The sequence below is a fragment of the Lemur catta genome, chromosome 1 (genome assembly GCF_020740605.2).
Source record: "Lemur catta isolate mLemCat1 chromosome 1, mLemCat1.pri, whole genome shotgun sequence".
In the NCBI taxonomy this organism is placed as follows: domain Eukaryota; kingdom Metazoa; phylum Chordata; class Mammalia; order Primates; family Lemuridae; genus Lemur; species Lemur catta.
The window spans coordinates 100677514-100702950 of record NC_059128.1 but is presented as its reverse complement, the minus strand read 5'-3'; the positions used below and the strand labels follow the sequence as shown (position 1 = coordinate 100702950).

General features: G+C 46.0%; 1 protein-coding gene across 1 annotated transcript in view; it reads right to left on the bottom strand.

Moving 5' to 3' along the window:
• The window catches only part of THSD4 (thrombospondin type 1 domain containing 4), a 571869-nt gene that overhangs the window by 484836 nt on the left and 61596 nt on the right, over positions 1 to 25437 (bottom strand). The window contains exon 4 of the mRNA XM_045530986.1: positions 6130 to 6494. Coding sequence (XP_045386942.1) covers positions 6130 to 6494 — 365 coding nt within the window. The remainder of the gene's footprint in view (positions 1 to 6129; positions 6495 to 25437) is intronic.

Sequence of the window (25437 nt, the reverse complement as noted above, 5' to 3'; positions counted from 1 at the left end):
GATTAGTGTGTGTGATGAGTGACAAGGAAAATTGGCTAATGTAGACAGGCATAAGGAAGCCCAGTAGGAAGAAAGCCTGCCTGTTAACAGGCTCTTTGGCAGCCAGAGTACTGAAAAAGTTACCTGAAGTCTTCAAATAGGAGTAGGCACTGCTCTCACATCCTGTCTTGGTGGAAGCTGAATTAAACTGGCCAATAGACATTACCACACACGTCCACAAAGTTGTGTACTTGGGCTCTGGGCAACAGGGACTCTTTCGAGACGCCATTTTCACTTGACATTTTGGGTATGGCAAGACATTCACCTTGGTTTCAGTGTTATAAAAGGGAGGGTCTTCAAAGGAGTTGAACAGACATTTTTCCAAAGAAGATATATAAATGGCCAATAAACACATAAAAAGATGTTCAACTTCACTAATCAATAGGGGAATGCTAATCAAAACTACAATGAGACACCATCTCCTACCATTAGGATGGCCACTTATCAAAGAAACCAGAAAATGACAAGTGTTGGTGAAGATGTAGAGAAACTGGAACCCTTGTGCACCACTGTGGGAGTCTAAAATGGTGCAGCCCCTGTGGAAAACAGTATAGCAGTTCTTCAAAAAATTAAAAATAGAATTATTGTATGATCCAGCAATTCCACTTCTGGGTATCCACTCCAAAGAACTGAAAACAGAGTTTCAAAGAGAGATTTGTACACCCATCTTCACAGCAGCATTATTCACAATAGCTAAAATGTGGAAGCAACTCAAGTGTCCATCAGTGGATGACATGATAAGCAAAATGTGGTATATATGTACAATGGAATATTATCCAGCCCTAAAAAAGAAGGAAATTCTGACATATGTTACAACATGGAATAAACCTGGGGGACATCATGCTGAGTGAAATAAGCCAGTCACAAAAAACAAACGGTATATGATTCCATTTACATGGGACTTAGAGTAGTCACAATCAGAGAGGCAGAAAGGAGAATGGTGGTCGGCCAGGGACGGGGGGAAGGGGGAATAAGGAATGAGGAGTCCCTGCCCCCATTTAATGTTTAAAGGGAAGAGTTTCAGTTTTGAAAGATGAAAAGAGTTCTATGCATGGATGGTGTTGGTAGCAAAACAATGTGAATGTACTTAGGGTCACTGAACTATACACTTAAAACGGTTAAGATGATAAATTTTATGTTATGTGTGTTTTAACACAATAAAAAATTAGAGGATGAAAAAAGGGGGAGGTTCTACAGTAACAGGGGCTCTTTCCAATACCCTCTAGTCTACAAGTTCCCATTTCCAGAAACTGAGGGGGAAGTTTTTCCTACAGAGGAATGTCTTCGATCTCACAGGCATGAGTTGCTACACTGCTGCACTCTCTGTGGGACTCACCTAAGCACCCTCCTGCCCCTTCTCCTATAGCCATCACAGGGACACAGCCTTGGGCCCGGAGGGAGGAAGGACTTGGCTGAGGGTCATTATGGAATCTGTTGGCCACGACCTGCAGGCTGAACTTCCCAGGCCAGAACCCCCCCAGGCTGCCACTGCCGTAAATTGCAGGGAAATGTCACTCTTTGTGGAGGGCTTTTCTGAGCAGGTCACACCAAACAGGGAGAAGAGGGCAGACGGCAGGGAGCCTAGACCCTAGGGTCTTGGCCTCACCCAGGCTGTGCTGTCCAGAGTCCTGCACTCCTAGACTAGACCCTAGTCTCTGCCCAGTTCTCTACCTGATCCCTCCTGCTGTACTTTAGTTCCAACTCTCTCCAACACACTGTGCAATACCAGCTTTTAACACTACAATGGGGGTTATAATTTATTGAGCATCTACTATGGGCCAGACAATATAAATCTATTATTTCATTTAATCAACCCCACAGGATAGGTCTTATATTATTACCCTCATTTGAGAAATGAAGTCCCTGAGGCTCAGAGAAGTTTAATTTTCCTAAGCTCAGAATCCTTAGGAGAGCTCCAATAAAGACTGACACGATTTATGAGATGAATTTTTAGAGTAAGATTTGTAGTGTGTATGTGATACGTTAATGAGACAAGAGCCTGAGATGGAAGCAAGTGGACTCAAGAAGTTTCCAGATATCTACCAGCTATGTAAATTCTATTTACTCATTAAGGACAGGTTCAAATCCCAACTGCTCTGTGTGGTCTTCCCTGACCACTCCATCCCACAAGGATTTCTCTTTTCCTGAACTCTGGCCATGTCTCTATTGTATTCCAGCATGGGCAGGGCTTTATGGGTTTGTCTCTCATCCGCCACCAAAGTGTAAGGCCCCTGAGGAGAGGGACTGTGGCTTCCAATTTTTTTGAACCCCCGTGGTGCCTAGGATTAGATGCAGAGATTTCCCTGGTTAAAGGAGCTAAACATTGCAAGGAAGATATGCAGTTAATCTTAAGCTTTGACTATCAAATCCCATCCCCTTGTCAAGACATGGTTCGGACAGTCCAACCTCCAAGCAGCCATTGTGGCCACAACTGCTGGAAATCAGCAGCCTGACTTTCGGAATACCCTTTTCAATGAAAAGAAATGCAGTGCCAGATGCCTACAAACCTATATTTGGATTCCAGTTCTGTTGCTTCTGAAGCAGATGATCTTGAGCAGGTCGCTTCATTCCTCCAAGTCTCAGTTTCCTTGTTTGTAAAGTGTGAATAACAGTTTCTGCCTCTTAGGGTTGTGTAAACTGTAAATGTTACAATGCATTTGAGAGAGTGCCTGCACACAGGCATGCTCCAAAATGGTAGCGTTATCATTACTGTTACCATTTCATCATACTGCCTTATAGTGAAGGCATTGACATGCATGTCTTTTGCAATCCCCTAGAGCTGTGGTTCTCAAACTTTGGGGTGTATCAGAATCATTTAAAGTAACAACACCTAGGACACATGACAGACCTACAAATCAGAATCCCCATTAGTCAGGGGATATGGTGGGGACTTGGCAACTCTCTTTCTAAAAAGCCACTCTACTCCACTGCAAGTGATTCTGACATGTGCTCACCAAACTTGAAAAATTCTGCTAGATAATATTCAAGTCCCAAAATCTTCTCCATGGAAACTTGAGTTTCCAAAGAGGTTCCTCCAGACCAATGATTCCCAAACTTGGCTGGATTGGAATCATAGCAATGCCTGAGGATGACCCTCAGAGATTCTGATGTTGGTTTGGGCTATGACATGGGTGTCAGGATTTCTAAAAGATGGGCAGAGGATTCTAATGGTTAGCAAGGTTGAAAACTACTGTTCCATTTGGATCTAGACCCCATTTGGATCTATAGAAATGCTTCTGAGGCTTCAACCAGAGGAGCTCAGCTTTTATGCGTTGTTACAAACTGAGCATCCATCCAAGACTGATTTTGCAGAAAGGACTTTTCTTATTTAAAAAAGAGTATTTTGCAAACAACTGCTCCAGCATGTCACTAAGAACCTTGAGATCCCACAACCTGGTTTTTATTCACCTTTGTGTCTGTCCCAGGGCCTTACAACATAGTAGATATTTAATAAATATTTGTTGGAAGGTCAAATAGTTTTATTTATCTGGCTCCAATGAAGTTTTCAGTTGCCTAGCAGAACAACCTTAACAGTTTCTTAAACATCTAAACCTCAACAGCTTTTGCCTCAAACCTCAAACCTGAAACAGAGTGGAGCAGACCTCCAGAGAACATGCTGACATGTTCTCCTTGGGGTCAGATACACTAGGCAAGTTCCTAATGACTGATAAATATAAGCAAATGTGATTTTCATCAGCCGGGAAGAGCATGACATTTGCAGGCAGCACAGGCCTCCCAGGATAATATTTGGATTATTTCATCAGAAACTGTCAAATTACAAGAGCATGATAAAAACTTGTAGCAACTTCATAGTAAACAGTAACTGGCCCCTCGTCAGTAAGTCAGAAGAAAAAAATGTCCTGCTGCCAAAACACACGGGCGGAATGCCTGCAGCACAGGCCTGTGGCCAACAAGGGCCTGTTTCCTGGGCAGCTCTCCTAGGTTCTCAACCACAGAGGCTTTCGGAAAAGCCCCTTTCTCATCCAGGCCCCACCCAAGCCCAGCTCTCCACCCTCTACCCTCCACCCTCCACCCCCACAGCCGGCACCCAGCAGAAAGCCGAGTGCTGCACGGATCTGGGAGTCAGCAGCACCACCTTCAAATCTCAGCTTGTCCACTGGCTCGAGGTCCTCAGATTCCTCATGTGTAACATCCACTTGTCAGGTCCTTAGCGTCATGACTGCCCGGGTTCTAAGCCCAACTCTTCACATACTGGCTGTCTGGGCCTCCCTTTCCTCATCTCTACAGTGAGGCTGATATTAGCATCTATTTCATAGGGTTGTCAGTGTAAAGTGATAAGCAGTGTCTGGTACAGAAAAGGCATTCAACAAACCGTAGCTATTGTAAATCTACAATTCTGTAATCAAAAGTTTTGAAAACCAAGTTTTTGTCTTTCCTTTTCTTTTCATGTTTTTGTCAGTTTGGTGACAAAACTCATTGGCAGGCAAACCTGACCTTAACTGACATAAGGCTATTAATTTTGGTCTTTTTTTTTTTAATCCTACTTGGTTTAAACATCCATATGCAGAAATAATAATGTATTTGATTAATAATAATGTATTTGCCCTATACCACAGAGGGAATGCCGTTAATATCTGAAATATGCCCTGATTTATCTTTCTAACATCTAGACACTTCTGAATTCTAAAGCACATTGGCCATAACCATTTCAGATAAGGGATTGTGGAGCTATGTTATAGGGGGCTGTGGCTGGGATGAAGAGAGATAACATATGCAGCCCCAGAGTGACACTGGAGGGTCCTTGGGTAGGAGCAATAGCAGACCCTCAGCCCCAGAGTGACACTGGAGGGTGCTCGGGTTTCTATGCACGGAGCGAGAGGGAGAAGGAAGCATCCTCTCCAGCATGGCCTCTCTCCTTACTCTTCCATGCCAGGCCTTGGAACTCACTGTTCTTCATTACTTGCTTCTGTCTACTCAAACTTGGCTCAGGGTTCAGCTAAAGCACCCATCTCCATGCAAGGGTCCTCTGTTCAAACTCCTACTGCACCAGGCCAAGAGCACGTGGCTGATAGGGTGGATGGCCTACATCTCCTTTCCATCTGCAAGGGCTGGCAGCAACAGCCTACAGCACTGGGCTGAGGACTCTCACGCAGCAAGTGGCCACAGTGGGCAACTGAAAGTGGGCAGGAGGGGTGGGGCAGCCCACCCGACAAGCTCAGGCTCTGCGTGGGATGGTCTTGACCACTAAATGATACATTTCTTAAGCACAGAAAGTATATCTTACACTTTTTGTTCTTGTCCATGTTGGTTTTCGTTGTTGTTACTGTTTTCTTTGCGTTAGTAGTCTCTCAAAACTTACCAGGGACATAGGTGCTAGGACACCCAGCAAATACTGTTGAATTAATACAGAGTAATCAGTAAATACCTATTGATTCATTCACTGACAAGCTCTTCTCAGCACCTATATTCCTACCTTTCCCAGGGCACTGCCTAGTTTGGTATATCTATGCATTTGAGAGCTATACCACAATTCTGATAGCACTATACCATTTCAAGAGTTTATATTTTGTTGACTCTAAAAAAAGTTTAGGTCCTTAATTAGCTACATCCTCAAGGCAGTGTGTTAGCACAAAATACTTTGGAGAAACTTTCTAGAAAACTTCACAGAATCCTGAAATCTACAGTTTGGGAGAATCCAAGACACCAGACATGCGACTTGTCCCAGGACTGGCAACTCCTATCAGCTCTTGGGTTAGATGGAAGTCTGTATCCTCAGCTCAAATCCATACATACAGCCTATGGCCAGGGATCTCTCCCTCCCCCGCCCCCCTGCACTAGCCAAGCGCTCCCGCCTCCCTTCACCCCTGCACTGGGCCTCCCTAAGGTTGATGCCTAAGGGCGTTCCCAGAATTAGCCTCGCTTTGAAGATTATGCAGAACCACAGAGTGAGGTGGGAGTGGCCACAACGCTTTAAATGGCTGCAAAATAAATCAAAAGGGGAAAGGAGCTTTGTGAGGGGAAGATTTCCTCCCCGCACGGCGGAAGCAATGCATTAGCCCTGCTGTCTGCGGTGCAGGGCGCGTCCGGGGCAGGGGCAGGGGCAGGGGCGGGGTCCGGGAGGGCACGTACCTTCTGTCAGCGGCAGGTTCGCGGCTCCGGGCCTGCGGGTGCCGGCTGCCCCGCAGCACGGGCGGCGTCTGGCGGCCGGCGCCGGGGCCGGCCAGGGCGCGCGGCTCGTCGCGGCTCCGGTGCAGCGGCACGGACGTGCGCACGGCCGACACGACGTGGCCCGCGAAGGCGCGCGCGGGGGCGCCGGGCCTCGGGGCGCCGCGCGCGCGGTAGGAGCCGGGCAGGCAGGGCCGCGTCTGCTCCATCACGCCGCCGCTGCAGCTGCGCGAGCAGGCCGACCAGGGGCCCCAGGCGCCCCACACGCCCGGGGCGCCGCCGCCGCCGTCCTCGGGGGCGCCCTGGGCCGCCGCCGTCCGCTGCGGGACCTGCGGAGACAGAGGCGGGTTAGCGGAGCAGACACCGCGCCTCGCCTCACCAGACGCTTCGGCTTGTCCGTGAGGCGCAGGCAGGCGCAGGGTCTGTTTTAAAATCAGAAGAACAAAGGTGATAATCCAGCCTGGGTTATAGTCGTCTTTGTACCAGTGCAGTCGCAGTTGTAAAATAGAAAGGGGCTCCTGAAGGCAAAAATGCTTAGGGCCCACGAACTTCATCATGTGGGGCTGGCTTTGGGGATCAGGGGCTTGGAGAGCTCAGCGTGGCGCCCCCACCTCTTGCTGCGTTTACCCCTGAGGAGTCCCCCTTAAGCGGAGTCCCTCTGACTCAGGTGCCCTGGGCTCGGGCCGAGGGACTGGGCTGCAAGGCTGTAGGTTGCAAGGAAAAGGAACCTCGTCTCCCTGTGGTCAAGGCCGCAGTCTAGGGCCAGGCTGCCTATGGTCACCTCCCTGCCACCGCCTCCTAGCAGTGTAACTGGGAAGTTTCTGAACCTCTCTGAGGCTCGCTGTGTTGTAAAGAAGGACGTTTGTCTTTCTGTGTTTGGCTTCATCGCATGTTCTTGCTCATATGCAGGAGCTAAAAAAAAGTGGATATCATGAAAATAGAGACTAGATTGGTGGTTACTGGAGGCCGGGAAGGGGAGAGGGAGCGAGACAGAAAGGAAGGAAAAAGAATGTAAGTGTATTTATTAGCACTGATGTGTACACTTAAAAATGGTAAAGATGGTAAATTATATGTGTATGTTTTACCTCAATAAAAAAATTTAAAGAAATAAAGAAGGATGCTACCAGTACCTACCTCGCAGGCTGTAAGGAGATTTAAGTTAGGATATCCATGTACACAACAGAGAGCGTGGCTCTGAATACTAATAAATACGTATTAGCAACCATAATGATAATTTCCCTGTTCCCATGGCAAATCAGAAGAGGGGGGAAATTTCTGAAGGTATAAAAGTTCTACCCAGGCAGGGCGCAGTGGCTCACGCTTGTAATCCTAGCCCTCTGGGAGGCCAACGCAGGAGGATCACTTGAGGTCAGGAGTTTGAGACCAGCCTGAGCAAGAGCGAGACCCCATCTCTGCTAAAAAAAAAAAATAGAAAGAAATTAGCTGGACAACTAAAAATATATAGAAAAAATGAGCCGGGCATGGTGGCACATGCCTGTAGTCCCAGCTACTCGGGAGGCTGAGGCAGGATTGCTTGAGCCCAGGAGTTTGAGGTTGCTGTGAGCTAGGCTGACGCCATGGCACTCTAGCCTGGGTGACAGAGCGAGACTCTGTCTCAAAAAAAAAAAAAAAAAAAAAATTCTATCCAGAGAGTGATTCTACACTCTCATTCATTTACCTGTTCATTTCACAGAGACCCTACTATGCCAGGCTCAGGGCTAACAGCAGGTACACAGTGGTTCCTGCATTATGCCTACGTGCTCTGAGCACCAGCTGTATGCCAGCGCTGAGCTAGGCCCCAAGGATGAGAACTAAAGCACTCCAAGTCCACACAAATGGCCTGGACCCGGCAGCAGAACAGCCCTATGCCGCCAGTGCGAGATTTGGGGAGCATGGGCTGTCCTGGCTGGGTGAGGCTTAGGGTGGGGGAAGTCGAGAAAGCCTCAGAGGGGGAAATGGGAGTCCCAGTCACAGCCATAATTATTCAGGCACCTACTCAGCCAGATTCCACATGTAATCTCTGAGTCCTCACAGCAGTCCTGGCTACTAGCAATCTCAGCTTACAGAAAGGAAACAGATTCATTTTGAGATGAGATCATCCTAGATAATCCAGGTGTGCCCTACATCCAATGGCAAGTGTCCTTATAAGACACAGGCACGGAGAAGGCAGTGTGACCACCAAGACAAAGACTGGAGTGGTGCTGCCACCAGCCAAGGAATACTGGAGCCACCAGAAGCAGGAGGAAGCAAGAGGGATTCTCCCCTACTAACTTTTGAAGGAGCACAGTGACACGGTGGTTTTGAACTTCTGGCCTCCAGAATTGTGAGGGAATAAATTTCTGTTGTTTTAAGCCATCAAGTTTGTGGTAATTAGTTATAGCAGCCTAGGAAAATAATGGAGTGTTAGTACTTTGGGGACAGGGAAGGAAACCTTCTCTGTGTCCAGCACTGTGCAAACAGCACTGTGCCAACGGACCGGCTCTATGGCCCAGGTGGCACCAGTGCCAGGTTCCACTTTACAGAGCCGCTCAACTCCCCCAGCCTCCCTGGGAGACTGGTGTTCTTTTGCTGCTATTACAAGGAAGAAACTGAGACCCCAAGAGTCCTTGTGACTTGTCTCCGGTCTCAGGCTAGTGTGGGGCACGCACAGGACTAAAATCGAGGTCTCTTGACTCCTAGTCTAATGTTCTGTTTTTTCCCCTGCAGCAAGTGGCTTCCCTGCCTGTGTTCTTGGTGAAAAACAAAAGAGTAAAATGAGTAGAAATGAATTCACTTTGATAGTTTTTCTAGTGGAAGGGCAACTGGGATAAAAGAACAAAGGCAGAAATATGTTTCTGGCATATTTGGGGAATTCAGTTACCCACCACCACCTGATGATCTCTCATTAGCATAGATAACTAAGACACTGTCTATAATATTTGGATTAGCCATGCACCTATACTAAAAATCCACTTCCTAGAACTAATCCCATCCTTAATTTAGTTTCCTATTGCCAAATTGAGCAGGGTCCCTGGGGGAAGAAAACATGAAACCACATTCCATCCTATTCGATTCATAAGAATTCTCTAATTTATAGCTGAATGATGGTGAGTGACTTGAAATTCCATCTGAGTCCCCATGGTGGGAATCCCACCACATGTTCCAGAATTGTATTTTTATAGTACACAGCCAGAAACAAAGGAAAAAAGAGAAAGAAAAACAGAAAGGAAGGAAGGGGGGAGAAGAGAAAGAAAGAAAGAAAAAACAAATCAAAGAAAAAGTGAGGGGAGGAGGGTTTGGGATGTCAGCCTCCCTCCACTCCTTTCCAATCCTAATAACCCTCCTCCCTCCTTCTGTTCTGACAGTCAAGGAGTTCTCTGTGGAGCAAGATTCAAGATGGGAAAATGCCCAAGTGTTTTCAGGCATAATATTCATAAAATTAGAACTAACAGAACCTCTGTTAGCCAATGACAAACAGCAAAACCAAGTAATAAATCGTGGTAAGAAACAAAAAATAATTAAAACTCAAAGCTTTCTAACCCTGCCAGCACACCGCCCACTTCCCCAGTACATGCATTACATGTAAAGATGGAAGCAGAAAACCTGAGGCACTTCTAAAATGTACCCTAAACTGCTGCGTTGATAAAGAATTCTAACAAATCAGTAAGAAAAAGATGACAATCCAATGGAGATAGGAACAGAGAGTATGAACAGATGGCTCACAGGTGTTATGGACTGAATGTGTGTGTCCCCCCACACACAATTCATATGTTAAAGCCCTAACCCCCAGTGTTATGATATTTGGAGGTGAGACCTTTGGGAGGTGATTAGGTTTAGATGAGGTCATGAGGGTGGTGCCCCCATGATGGGATTAGCATCCTTATAAAGAGAGGAAGAGAGACCAGAGCTCAACTTCATGAAAGGTCTCTCTCTCTTTTCTTTTTTTAGTTTGTTTATTTTATTTTTTATTTCAGAATATTACGGGGGTACAAATGTTTTGGTTACATAAATTGACTTTGCACCTCAAGAGTCACAGCTACAATCGTGCTCATCCCCCAGACAGCTTGCACTGCACCATTCAATGTGAATTTACCCATCCCCTCCTCCCGCCACCTGCCCAATCCCCAGTGAATGTTACTTCTGTATGCGCGTATGTGTTGATCCATTAGTACCAATTTAATGATGAGTACATGTGGTGTTTATTTTTCCATTCTTGTGATACTTCACTTAGAAGAATGGGCTCCAGCTCCACCCAGTACAATACAAAAGGTAGTTCACCATTTCTCTCTCTCTCCCTTTCTCTCTCTCTAGCCCTCCCCAGGGAGAAGGCAGCCCTCTGCAAGCCAGAAAGCAAGCCCTCACCAGGAAGCAAATGGGTCGGCACCTTGATCTTGGACTTCCCAGCCTCCAGAACTATAAGAAATGAATTCCTGTTGCTTAAGCTGTCCAGTCTAAGCTGTTTTGTTATGGCAGCTCAAGCTAATACAAGATAAATAACGTGCGAAAATTGTTTAACATCACAAATAAATGCAAAATAAAATACTAAAATCCCATTTTATACCCATTAGATTGGTAAAGATTATAAACTTTGAAAATACTATTATGGCAAGACTGTTCACTGCTGATGGAAATCTAAACTTGGGCAACTGCTTTGAAGGAAACTTTGCAAAACTTGTCAAGACTTCAAATGCACATACCCTTTAACCCAGCAGCTCTACTTTTAGTAGCTCATCCTACAGAGATACTAAAAAACAAAGCATAAAGCTGTATATGTAAAGATTTATATTGCATTGTTTTTTGTAAGAACAACAAAAACAAAATCCAGAAGCAACCTAAATGTCCATGAATAAGAGCTTGGCTAAATGAAATCTAAATTTATTCAAACAATGGAATGTAATGTATCTGTTAGAATGAGGTAGATTTATATCTATTAAAACGGACAGCTCTCTAAAATATATTAGTGAAAAAAAAATGAGAAATAGGATAGTATAAGAGAATAAACCTATTAGCAGACATTTCTCTTTAGGCATTAGATTTAAACATAAAAAATTGCTGATATATGATCATTTTTTATATACAATGCAACTTCAAGAATGCAACTTCATATGATTCATAATTTCCTAGGATTCAACCTAATATAAGTAGTTTTCTGACCCTGGCAACCAAAAGAGCCCAACTAGAAATTCTTTTCCCACCAAACTCGGCAGGAGGAATGAAAAAGCAGAAAGCAGTGCAGCTCATCACCCCCCCAACACCACCTTCGCATAACTAGCTGGCTGCCCTGGGGATCAGGTCAACACCTTGGAGCAGCTGGCGGGCCAGGCCTATTAGCAGATATTTAACAAATAAGACCAATAATAACCGCCATTCTACAGGCCAACCAAAGGCTAATTGCTTTATACAATTAAAGTATGGCCTAATTTAATCCTCAAAACAGTCACCTGAAAAAGCTATTATCATCCTCCCTTTACAAATGAAAAATTTTTTGAGGCTTAAAGAATTCACGCACAGAGTTCGTAGAATTCGTCACAGTTCATGAGCACCCAGGACACCTGCTGTGATTTCCAGCAATGTTTGGAGTGACCTCAGGGGTGGTTGAGATTCTGCACCACGCACATGTGAACAGAAGGTCATGAAAACTGGAGTGATCGCTTTTCAGTGACCTCATACCCGTAGACTGCTGGGCCCTAAGAAAATGTAGGATGAAGTTATTTAAATGATCGAAAAAGAAAACAAACAAAAGAGATCTTCTATTATGGGAAACAATATGCCGGTGTAGGGAAAGGAGTGGATGATGATGTGCACATTGGATGGCTTCAGCCTTCCACGAAAGTGCTGACATCTGCCACTGGAGAGACAAACTGGAGGATGACAGAAAGAAGTGATGCAAACCAGCAAAAATATCCTTTGTCTGCCTGAACTGCTTCAACACAAACCCTGATACTCACAAGACTCACTTCAAGGATTTGTATTTCCATTTGCTGATGTGGTCCTTGAGGTACAGAGTGGCAGTGTGGTCTAGTGGATGAACCATGGGCTTTGAAAATATTAATACACATGAGATAAAATAAGGCAAATCTGTCAGTGTTGTTGGGTAGTAAGATGAAATAACTAAGTAAGGCACCTACCATGCCACCAGTCCCCCAGCACAGGCAGAGGAGACCTCCACTTTGTCTCTTTATTGGGAGAACATATAATACCAGTCAAAAGTTTTTATAATGTGTAACATGCAGATCCAACCCCCAAATCAAACTGGTGCCCCCTCCACTCCACTGGAGGTTTTAAAGGATGGAGGGCAGGGTAGGTGCAGGGATAAGATAACAGGATTAAAAGAGGAGTTTGTTCAAAGTACACATACCATGTCATGACCCTTCTCCCAGAGATTATGACATGCTCCCTTGAGGGAGACGTGTATTTTAGATAAAGTCCTCCAAGCCTTCTGCTGTCTTCCTCTTCACTTGAAAATTACTGCTTGATATTATGATGCCTCTCTAAATAATCACTATGGGGCATGAGCCAGGGAGCAGGAAAAAGGGATGGCATGCAGAGAAGTTTAAGAGAAGCAGGGTGGTCCCATCCCCGTTTAACTCAACTTGTGTCATGCAAAAGAAGAGACTGTGACAGTATTTGGGGGAAACTGAAATTCCCCAAAAGGATTTAGGTTTGGAGCTGGATGTTGTAACTGACAACGCTTTGGAGTCGGCTCTATGGAAGTGTTGGTTAATGTTAGGCAGGGACGATTGTGTAAATGTATATCCATGGGAAGATGTGTATGTGGGGCAGCACTCCTTTTCTTTGGGTCCTTTAGGAAATCCCCTGTCCATGCTGGATAAAGTGTGGAGAGCATGTGTGCAGGGCCCCTGCCAGCTGAAGCCAAATCACTGCCAGTGGGTCAATTGGACACTTCCTCCCTGGCATCTGAATCTCTGGCAAAGTCAGCAGCAGACTCAGCGGCTTTGGGTCCTTCACTCCAGCAGCCACTCCTTGGGCCCCACCATTTGTGCTCTGGACATTCCTGTGTTATTCTCTGGCGAGCCTCACTTCTCACTGGCCTCCTAGACTCATTGCAGTGAACTCCCCATTGCTTAGGTTAGTTTCCGTTGCTTGTAGTAAACAACCCTAAATGCCATCTAAATGATTGCAGGTATGATAATATACATACAAACTGTGGTAACCAAGATAACGTGAAATGGGCTGGGCCTGTCTATGGCAGAGAACTTGGAAGAGAGAAGGCAGCTACTGGGATGACCAAAGGCTGGGAGGGATGGTCCAGACTGGGCAAAAGCCTTGTGACTGAGGGAGCCCAGGGCTGGAGGAATAGTTTGGCAACAGTAGTTGACCACAGCCAGAGTAACCAGAGAACCAAGGTCTCCATGAAACATGACGGGGCTGGGTGAGTCAGAGGCTTACAGGTTCACAGGACAGATAGAAGGTGGGCACAGAGAATAGAGTTAATCATCAGAGCAGTTGTGGCTGTGTTTTGTTTCATCATAACCATTTTAAGGAGGATAAACATGTTTGACCAAAATAGAAGGATGGTCAAATAAATTAGGGTTTAATGACTCCATGAAACGTTATAATCATGAGCAATACAGAGCAATATGGACATAGTCCTGTAATACAATATTAAGTGAAAAATGTCCAACACAAACTTGCAATATACCATGATCACAATAATGTAAAGATTCTGTAGGCATACGAACAAAGCCTGGAAAGGGACATAGGAAAATGAAAACATATGATCTGTTACCGAAGCTGGACTCAGGATAAATTTCCTTGTAATTTAAAAAAATTTCAGTCATGGTTACACTGTTGCTTGCTCAATAAATAAAAATAAGTAGATTAAATGGAGAAATATTCAGAACAGATTGCAGGGAGTGGGAGGCCTGAGGTAGACTGAGAGCTGGTGGTAGTCCTTGTCAAAGAAAGCCTGGGAATTTCTCATCGCCACCGGTAAACACATAACCAGGAACAGCTCTAGATGTTTTCAATGTATTTGGTTTTGGTACTAATGTGAAATCATGTAAAGTTTCACTGGTTTCTAATTCTCTTTCTACAAAATTAAACCTACCATCTGTTCTTCATAGAAAACGAGTCACATGCAAAGTCTGAAATTCTAAAGTCTCATTCTAGGAGAGATTGGAAAAAGTAGGTTTGGTTTTAGCCACATAACCAAGTCACTGCTCTAAAGCAAATGTTATGAAAATACACCTTGGAGTCTGAGCCTAGAGAGTAAAGTTTTGGGACGCTGAGAGCAAATGAAAGCAGGAACATATTGCTGGCAGCTCAGCTAGGACAACCCACGACCTGAGCAGGAGTATGGGGAGGGGGTGCATCTTGATAGAGAATCTCCAAACTCAAACCAGATCTAAATTAAGGACCAACACTATGGTTTTCTCCGAGACAGATGATTCAACATTACAACTTGATCACCTACCTTGACTCTGACACAACACATTGCAAAAGGCCCCAAATCTTACCTCTCAACATTAATGTCAATGCCAGCAGCTGCAGTACGAATGTAAGAACCTCACAAATGTTGAAGACTAGAGCAAAGCACACTTAGCCTTGACCATTGGATCACAGTCCCCCAGTACTAACTATTAATATTATGTAAAAGAGTTTTACAAATGTGTTTCAGGAACAGGTAAAAGGATGCATTTGCACAAAACACAAAACCAAAACAAAGGAGGAGTGAGTAGAGGCCAAGGGGGAGAAAGAAAACAAAAGGGAAAGAGAAAGAACAAGCCTTAGCAAAAGCATGAGCTGTGCAGAGGAAAACACCACTGACTTGTAGGTACCCAAAAGCTAAGTAGGTATGAGTTTGGCTGCCCTGCAAATGCCAGGTCAGTCCACCATATGCTAAGGCTCTCTCTCACTGGAGAACCGCATTGACAAGCCCTTGGTTCTCCTACTTCTCCTGGTGCTGTGTTGTGTTCCTCAAGGTGAGATCCACAGGGTAACTTGCCAGGCAATCCACCTTACACATAACTCGAGAAATGCAGATCCTTGGCTCCTACACCAATCCTAGTGAATAAGAACCTCTGGGACAAGACCCAGGAATATGCATTTTAAATAAGCTCCCTAGTGATGTGAATGCATCCTCTGGTCTGAGAACCATTGGTCCCTGAACAGCCCTAGGTGAAAACCAAAGAGGAAAGGACTAACCTGAGCTCCCCCTCCAGGCTTTGGACTCCACCCTGGGCTGCTACTTCCTTAACCCCCAAATGCTCTAGCCACATGATTTTATTACCCTCAAATTTCCTGCTTTTTAACCTATCCCTTCTACTTCTGCCATACAAGTTGAGGCCAACTGAGAGTTTATCATATGAGACAGAAAAACCTTCGGAATGATACTTGCTCGTATGATATCTATGCTAAGCAAATTCCATTTGAAACACTGTGTACTTTTAGTAAAAAAGGTATAGCAGTAACCAGGAAATGTACAAAGATGAAGGAAGAAGGAAGAGTGGACTCGTGGGAAACTCTGGACTGGACCGTGAGTGCTGGTCCCACGTCTGCTGTTACTTCGTGATGGAGGCCAGTCGGTCTGTGGCTCTGGACCTCGGTTTCTGTATCAGTAAAATGAGCCGGTTGGCCTTGATGAGAGCTGAGGTCCCTTCCAGTGCTAACAGGCTCTGATTTTTCCTGGAACGGTGCTTACATTCCTTGCCATTTATTGATTTGCTTCAAGTACCACAACAGAGAGAGCAATCCCAGGTTGTGCCCAGGGCCCCTCCCTGCCAGCAAACAAGAGGCACAAGATCTTCCCTAAACTTGGTGCAAAGGAGGCTCAGATGCATTTCCATGATAGTCAAAGTCAGGACACAGCCAAATGTACGACGCAATGAGGTAAATATTTGGATGTGATCTGCATAATCGGAAACACTCCCTTTCTGAAATTGATCTGACTCTCTCGTCACTAGCCACATGGAAATCATACTCCATTATAACTGGAAAATAATGCAGAGCATGTGCCCGGGCACCCAGTCTGCCCCGAGCTGCTGCAGTGACTCAGGAAACAGAAGCTGATGTCTCTGTGCGGTGTTGGGTGCGGTTTTCTGTGTGGTGGCTCGTCCACTGGCCTCATGCTCTCGGTGCAAATTGCTTTTGTGCAGCCCAAGCCAACCAGCACAGTCAAAATAACGAGTGATGCAAGAAATAAAGAGAGCCGGCTTCTGGCTTGAGAGGCTGATTTGGAGAACAGCAACCTTTCAGCAGAAGGTTCTGCCTGGTGATTTGGACATCTGCATCTGGGTCAATATTTAGCACTCCCCAGCAAGCCACCGGATCAGCAGGCTCCCATAAGAAAGGCAAGTGGAAAACATTTTCTTGGAAATTGTCAGCATCCAGAGCACAGCACACACACAGTAGGTGTCCAATAAATGCTTGCTGAATGAACAAGGCAGCAAATGGATTGCGATGGACTCCTACATGGGTTCCCTGCCTCAGTCTTTCCCTTGCCCACTCAGGCCTTCCTGTGACACCAAAGCTATTTTCTTGAAACCTAGCCCTACTGTGTTACTCTCTCTTGCTTACCAATGTCTTGTGGGTTCTTGCTCTCCAAAAGATGAAATTCAAACTTATTCTTTGCCACAGCATCCTAAGCCTGTCTTAACTGGCCTCTGCCTTCCTTTCCAGCTTTAGCTCCATCACTATCACCACCCCACGCTCACTCCATGCCTGAAGTAGGACATGCCTATCTCCCCTCCCGCCTTCACCCAGGCTGAGCTCTCAGCTCCAGTGCTCTCTCTGCCCATGAACAGATCTTTCCCACCCATCGCCAGTGGTCTCTCTCATTCTCCAGGACCATGACGCACATCCTTCTTCATAGCACTTACCACCTGGTGCTGTAATTATCTTTGCACACAACTGTCTCTCCAACAACACGGTGAGCTCCCCAGGGCAGGGATTATGTCTTATTTGTCTTTGTGTTCCACCCACTCCCTCACACAGGGTCTGTCACCTGGCAGGCCCTTAGGAAATATTTGATGGGTGGATGAATGAACACATGGATGAATGAATGACAAATTTCCCAAAGGTTTGGTCTCCTGCCCATCTGCTTTGTGAAATATCACATGTTCTCTCTCCCTCTAGCAGCACATGCCATGGCTGTTCAGCCACTGGCTGGTGACCTATGATGTCTCCACGTTTTTTCTTGCTCCATGTGCCTAAATGTCAAGAAGCCAACAGTCCAAAGGACAGTTCTATCTCTTCAAAGCAATTCACTTAGTATTTGATTTTTCACCCCCTGGCTATTCCCTGCTTGCTGAAACTTTTTCTCTCCTTGACTTCCAGGAAATCATACTGTCCTGGTTCCCCTCCTAAACTTCTGGCTGTCTCTTTGCTGGCTTCTCCTCCTCTGTGTGCTCTGCAAATGTTGGAGTTCCATTCTTGGCCTTCCACTCTTTTTATCCAAACCTTCTTTCAAGGAAAACCCTGTAGCGTCAGCAATGATCTTCATGCTGATGTTGCCCCTATTCATGGAAAGCCCCAAATTGTCTCCCAAGCACCAGTCTGACATTCCCAACAAGCAACTAGACATATCCACCAGGAGGTCTCATGGGCTTTCCCTGTTCAATCTGTCACCTAACCAGGACCTGAACACCTGCTGCATCTTCTGAATTCTGAATTTTCTGGCCCATACAGATGTGGTCCCACCCTCCACCCCCCTCCTCCAAATGGACACAAAATCCTGCCAGTTCTACCTCAGAAATATCTCTGGACCCTGTCCCTTTTTCTTCATCCCCAAATCCCATAGCTTGGTCAAGGCCTTATTCCCATGTGCTCTTACCAAGTCTCTCTCTACCCATCCAATCCCTCCTCACCCTACTTAGAGAATCACATTCTTGAAAAATCACATCACCCAAGTCCCATGTTCATATTGACTCCCTGAGCTCCCCTCTGCCTCCAGCACTGACTCCTGTCTGGTCCACAGGACCCTTCCTCCTCGGCCTCTTCCAAGCCCCTCGGCTTCCCCTGCCGCACGTCCTTGTTCTTAACTTCTCGCTCAGCCACGCCAAGCCGTACACCACTCTGCGCCTTGGACGACCTCTGTCACTGGCCTCAAAAACCCTCCCTCATCCCCAGCTTCACTGCACCTGATAAATTCCTGCTCATCCTTCTTGACTTTCCAAATGCTGAATTTTACACTGTCTTTGCAGACCACCCCAACTCCCCAGCCAAGGACAGCTGCTCTGTCCCTTAGGCTTCCCCAGTATGTTGGCCACACTTCACTATATTCCACTATAATTTCTGTTTCTGTGCGTCCCATACCCCAGATTGTGAAACAAAACCAGGTATAAATTTCTCGTACTTATCACTCTTGCCCAACTGTGAAACTAAAAACAACTTACAAATGGAATAAGTACAAAAGTGAAAAGCAATCCAAATTCAAATCAACAGTATAAACTGAATGTGATGGGTGGTACTGAAACTGAATAGGCATTGTTGGGCATGGTTGTAGGATGTACTTAAGTCTTTTAAGTTTCACTGGTTGACTAGATCCTTTTGAATTTGAGCAGGATGGACCATCATTTGAGTTATTTTTTCCTTTTGAAAAATGAAGTTGTTTTAAACCACCAATCCATTACTCTGAAAGGCCAATCTATAAAGACTAAATCTTAAAATGCTGCTTCATGGAAAACAGTCCCTACTATTTACCGTCACACTTACTGCTAACAAGCTGCCGTGAGCTGGGCCACAAAAGACAACCTACACGAACAGCTGAGAGGTGGACGTGCTCTGACGTCACTAGGACAGGGTTTTGGAGATGGATACCCCACGTGGTATCTACCTCAATTTCTCTACCCTTTTATGGATTCTAAAAATTTTACATCTTTTCCCATTGTAATGGAGACATTCAGTTAATAGGATTATTCAGATTATCCAGAATAAATTTATATTAATATTTTCAAGTTATCCTCAAAATGAAAATCCTAAACAAACAAACAAAAATTAAATTTAAGTTGCATATCACCACGAGTATACCCAAGACTCTAGGGGACTATGAGTCCTCAGCTCATAAAACACTGTTTTCATTTTTTAAAAATTACAGATGAGGCCCAGAACCAGGATTTGAGATCGAGTTTGGCTGATTCCAAAGCTCGGACTCCTGTCACTGCTCCATGTTACTTACATCTTAAGGCTGCTGTGAGGCCCAAATACTGGGTACAAAAGGGTTTTTCAGACCATAAAGTCTTATATAATTGTTAGTTTAGGGTTTAGTTATTATTACTTATATATGCAAAAGAAAAATGCTTTAGAAAAGGAGCTGGCATATTTTGAGAAATGTCCTGTCTTACAAAATACAGTGCCTCCTTAAGGAGATAATATTATATTCATTTTCCCATCTGTCTAACAGGTTATAATGCAAATATGATATTAGTCAATTAAAGAAGTGAAGATATTATTTACATGCTGTGTGGGAGCAGGTCATGGCAATAGGAAAGTGGAAAACCTGGCCCGCTCCAACAAAGGAAAAGATACTGAGCACCGGGGCCCAGGTGCACATTTGATTAGAAAAATCCTCTGCTTACAAAGGAGTACCATTTAGCAGCCATCCCTGGAACAGGTGCAACGATTGGGGACACAAACAAATTTTCTGACTGTATCATTTCCAGAATCCAATCGAATTCCCCGGTTACCCTTCTGAGATCTTTCCAACCACATCTAACAACCTATAAAATCTATCTCCCCTTGTTTAAATAACATTTCCTTGATTCTTGAAGAAGGAGAGGCAATTCCTGCCTACTAGGTCAAGCACTTTACTAATGAACTTCATTTAATCCTCAAAGTTGACACCCCCTTATCAATCAGATCCTAATTCAAACATCACCTCCTAAAAAAAGTCCTCCCCAGCCACACCATGTGAAGTAGTGAGTGTGTGTGGGCATATATACACACAGACACACAGACACACACACACACATACACACACTCGCATTGCTGTGTTTAATTTTCCTCATAGCAGTTATTGCAGTCTGAAATGTTCTTATTTGCTTACTTGTTTATTGCCTGTTCCTCCCACCTGGAGGAGAAATGCCTCATTCTATGTGGGGATACCTTGTGTATCTTATTCCCCTCTATTCCCAGCTCCCATAATAGTGCCTGGGATATAGTAGGTGCTCAATGGTTGTTGAATGAATGGCACCCTTCTAGATAGGAAATATTATCCCCCTGCTATAGCCAAGAAGCGGATGTAATCTGCTGAAAGTTAGGCTGCAAGGAAGTGATCCTATCAGCATCCAAAGTCAGATCACCCTGCCCCAGAAGCCAAGAGATGCCCACTGCCCAGGCTTCTCTAACTGGGGTCATTAGCAGTGTGCCAAGGGGTGCCAGACATCTCCCCAAAAGACATACAGCATCCTCCCAAATTATAAATATCCTCAAGGGTTTTTTTTTTTTTTAATTGAGGAGAGAGGGTCGAATTTTTTCCTGATGTTAAATAATTTTAAACATTGTTTTAAAATTAGAATAACCCGTTATATTTTGGGGACAGAATATCACATTTTGATGAATGTTTAAATAAAACAGTAGACTTCAAGAAGACTTTGAGCCTTCAGTAGGCCACTTTGGGGTAGCCGCAGGCCACATGTGACATGCACACGTTCACACTCTCCTGCTGGTGGGACATTTCGGTGGACACATTTGAGAAGCGCTGCACTATACTGGCTGCCACCCCAAAGTGCTAGGGTTGAATGATCCAGCAGACAGGAAAGCAACAGAGGGATGAACACCCGCAACAATGATCTTCAAGGCCACAGCAGGTGGTTCCACAGGGAGAAAGGTCAACAGGCCTCAGCTAAAGAGATCTGGGTGAGAAGGTGAAAGCACAGACCATTCCAAATAGACTTTGTTACCACGGGTGGATGCAAAGCCTCCTTCCCAGAGCAGTTCCAATAGAACAGGCCTGTCTTTCTGGGGTGACTTACTTGTAGTCTTGCTTCAAAGAAAAAATCTCAGGAAATTATTTGCACCTCAAGAACTCTATGGTCCAGACCACCAGCAGCTGCCAAACTGGGAGCTCCCACCACTGTTTCTGGAATGAGAAGAAAAAGGGGCCCCTCTTAACTGGCTCTGGCTTGATCTGAAACTTACAGTCCTGGGTTGTCTGACCCGGATTCCTTGCTCGGGTAAAGAACCAAGCTCTCCAGCAATGCCTGTGCCACCAAGGCAGGCTCCTCTTGCCATCTGCCTGTGTCGATGTGGGCCATATGCACAGCAGAGAGGAGCCTCTCTCAGCAGCACTCACAGGCTTCCCCAAACATTTCAAGTCTCCCTGGCTCTGAACCAAGAATCTCTCTCAGAGCCAACAGCTTACAGCCCATTAAAAACCTTGTGCAAATGCAAACACTCTCTCCATTAGACAAGGAAGAAACAAGAACCACGTCTTGGGACTAAGCTAGCAGTTGTTGAAACTAGACTAGGGGCTGGAGTCCCCGAAGAGGAAATATCACTGTATTAAAAACCACAGCTATTTCCAATGCTCACAGTCAATTACATGGGAGACCAAAGGTGCCGTTGGAAGCACTGCACAGGCCTGCTGACTCCGCCCCGTTCTGGGCAGGACCGGTTTGGGGAAATGGGAAGTAACTTTGGGTTTTCTAGCTGCTTGAGGCTTCAGACCCAGCGTGTTTTAGTAAGAATACCACATTAGTACATACACAAAGCCGTTCAATCCAGACCCTGGGCTTGCAAGATCAACATCATCATCATTTTATCCATGGGAGAGTCGCTAACCTGTTTAGAACCCCAGATGCTGAAGGGACCATATTGGTGGGCAGAGGTACCATGTTGAAACTCTCTGTCCTCGTGGCCCCTTCTTCTACTTCATGGAGTCCTCCATCTCTTTTTTTTTTTTTTTTTACAACCACTTGAGAATGTTGGTCATAGGGCTTAAAGAAGACAGAAGGCTACAGGCTACATGCAGGCCTCAAGTGCAAGTTATATACTACACTTGACTTTGACAGAACTCTGCATGGGGAGTCATTAGGCTCCAACACAGATAAAGTGTTTCCAGGCATTTTATTCACAACATAAGTCTTTACACTGTGATTCAATTGAATGGGAATGATTAAACGTGAGCACAGCCACCATCACACAGATATTGGTCACAAAGAGATTCTCAGAGAAGCCAGCCCGGGGCACAGGAGCAGCGGCCGCTCCCAGGATGCAGCAGGGCTCTGTTGCGGGCCCTGCCACCGACATGGCGTCTCCAGTTTCTGTTGCCCTTGGCGGGTGAGGATGGAGCTGCATTGTATTTTCACTTTGTGCTGCCCCACATCTTCTTTCAATTTTGTACTTTATTGATTATAACAATGGATTATGATGACCATGGGCTATAAATTTTACCAAAATACACTTTGTGGCCACTAAAACCACTTTATTAGCTAAATTCTTAACAGAAAAAAATTTATTTTGTTATTGCAAGTATAAAACTCTCAAACACTTAACCCTTTTCTCTGTTGGGAACAATGGCTTTGATCACTTGATGCTGAGCACGAGAACCCTCAGGACCGTAACTACTGCATTATAACAAGACACGTCAAACTTTATTCCCCATTTGCTGCTGTTCTCGGGGTGTCTCTCCCTTGGGACTCCCACAGGCAGGACTCAGGCATTTCAGGGTCCTTGGCCATAATACCATCTGATGACATGACAAGCTCGCCCACATGCAGTGCTAACATTAATGACAAAGTGCTCTGGCTACACAGCCCATGAGAAACCAAGCCAGGACAGCAGCCCAGGCTGTTCCATGGTCAGTCTGCTACTTCCCCCTAGTCAACTCCACATGCAAAGTCGGAGAAGCTGCAAACCAGCTTGTCTGGGACAGCAGAGACTCAGGGAGCAACAGACCCATGTGAGGATTGATGCAGTTTCTAGCTGAAAGAACAGCCACAGAAATGAAAGAGACGCATGTTGGGCCCAGCAATGTGGAGGGAGCTCTGGAAAACGTCCCCCACCACCCCCAGCAGGAGTTGCCTCTGAAACTCCCAACTGAAGGAGAAATGGGAGGAAGGCTCTAGAGGCCTCTGGAATACCTACTGCTGTTGCTGCTTCTAGAACAAAGGTTCTCAACCAGAGGCAATTGTGCCCACCAGGGGACACGTTAGAAATTTCAGACCCCCTGCCACACACACACACACACACACACATACACACACACACACACACACAGTTATCTGGTTCAAAATGCCAATAGTGTCCAGGGTGAAAAACACTGCTCTAGAGTGAGCCAGGGACATCCTTGACACATCTCAGCTGTTTCTCTGCAGAGCCCCAGTTCTGACCTGTGCAGAGGAGAGAAGAGCAAAGGAACCAGTCCCCAGAGCATCTGCACCATAACCGAGAGCAGGAAGAGGGTGGGGTGCAAAATCAGAGGGAGCAAAGATCCAAGAAGAAAAGGTGCAAAGGGAACGGGAATGTGGGGGTACACATGTGGGGACCCTGAGGGTATCCCTGGATCTGCCTCTAATGCGTTGCAGCACCTGTGCCAAGGGCCCCGGGAGGCCAGTTTGCTGCTGGTACATCCCTCGTGGATGTTGACATGGGCTATTTTTAAACAAGGTCAGCAGGGGATTCCCAGTGAATCTATTAATAGGGGAACTTCTTATGCCAGTTGGTTGAACATGATACTACTGTGGTTAAATTGTGAAGATACTCAGACTGGGGTTGGCTAATTGGGATAAAAAGGAATGCCGCCCTGACTCCTTAGATGGTTGAGGTGGGGCCCTTGCAATGATTGGGTTATATGTGAAGTTTTATTCAAAGGCAGAGGGATGACGGTGTGTCCCCACATATGTGGCTGAGCGAGTTAGCCCTACCTAGAGCCAGCTCATCTCAGCTGGGATCCCTGAATGCCAGAGGTGCCTGGCCGGGTAGAGGGAGTACAGCATGTAAGATTAGCAAGCACCTCACCCTGGATTTGAGCGTCCTTCTGACCCAGCCAGCCCCTAGGCCCAAAGCTACACTGAAGTGACACTGAGGCAGTGATTTACATTCTTCCAACCATCCGGGCAAACTGGGGCAACTGTCCAACTGGGGAGAAGAGAGGGACGAGGGAGGAATGGGTGACTCCTAAGGGCCCTGCCAGCCTGACGTACAGGAATTCTCAGTGTCCTGGACGTAGGCTCGGGCAGACTGATCGCACAGGAGGGCAGAGCTGCCGGCTGGAGAGCCAGGTGAAGAAGGTGGCATTCGGCAGCACAGCCCTCCTGCGCCAGCATCGTGCACCACAACCTTGCTGGCTTCTCCTGCTCCTGCTGTCATCTCTTTTCCCCACCACATTCTCCAGCTTCTAAGTCACACATGAATTCCTCTGGGAGCCTTGCTCTTTGTGGCATCAACCCCCATCCCTCTACCCCAGTCTCCCAAGCGTGCCAAATATACGTAGGGCCAACACCCCATAACCACTTACCCCCTTCCCAGACCCCAGTGAGGCCGTTTGGGAGCAAACGGGCAGCACGTGTCCCGTGAGACTCTCAGACAGATAAACACAGAGCCTTGCACCCAGTGGAAGAGGCAGGCGCAGCCCTCTTCCTGGTAGCCCTCAAGGACAAGGGCTAAATCACACAACCCACGGAGCAGCAGGCTCAGCCGGCAGAGCTCATCTGCGGTCTTAACCTTTGGAGCAGTCTGGGGACCTTCCATCTGCCTGGAGTGCACCGTGTGCTTTCCTGCAGTGTGGCAGGTGAGGGCTCCACCAACCAGTGGAAGGGAGGCTGGCCTCTGAACTTGGAAAGTGAAAATAAAAGTGAGTTCTCTTGCAATATCTGGGCCTGAAAACACATAGGCATAAGTTCCAGAAATAGGAGATTCTTTTTCAACTAAAAAACCACATGGGGCAGCAACAACCAAGGGTGATGGACCAAACAGCCCAAACCACTCAGGAGAGGCTGGCATTCCTGAGGAAGGCTGGCTTCCCCGAGTATGCAGAGGAGAGAGACCCCAGAAACTGACCTTCGTTCCCTTATTTGTCATTATGAGTTCTAAGCATAATCGAGCTATCAAACTGTAGGGACTGTGCTGAGAGTGTCATCCATGTGTCAACTCTGATGCCCAGACAGCCCTGTGAGGCCAGTGACATTATGCCCACTCCACAGATGAGAAAACAGACTCTCAGAGAATAACTCTCTTGCACCAAGTGGAAAAGCACATTTCAACCCACGCCTGTTTCTAGAAGGTTTCCTTCTAGAAGGCATTCAAGGGAGGGGACTTGTCTTTCTCTTTCTCCTGCACCAAATTCAAGGCCAGGCATATGGAAGCCAGCTAATGAGTGTGTGGTGGGTTTGA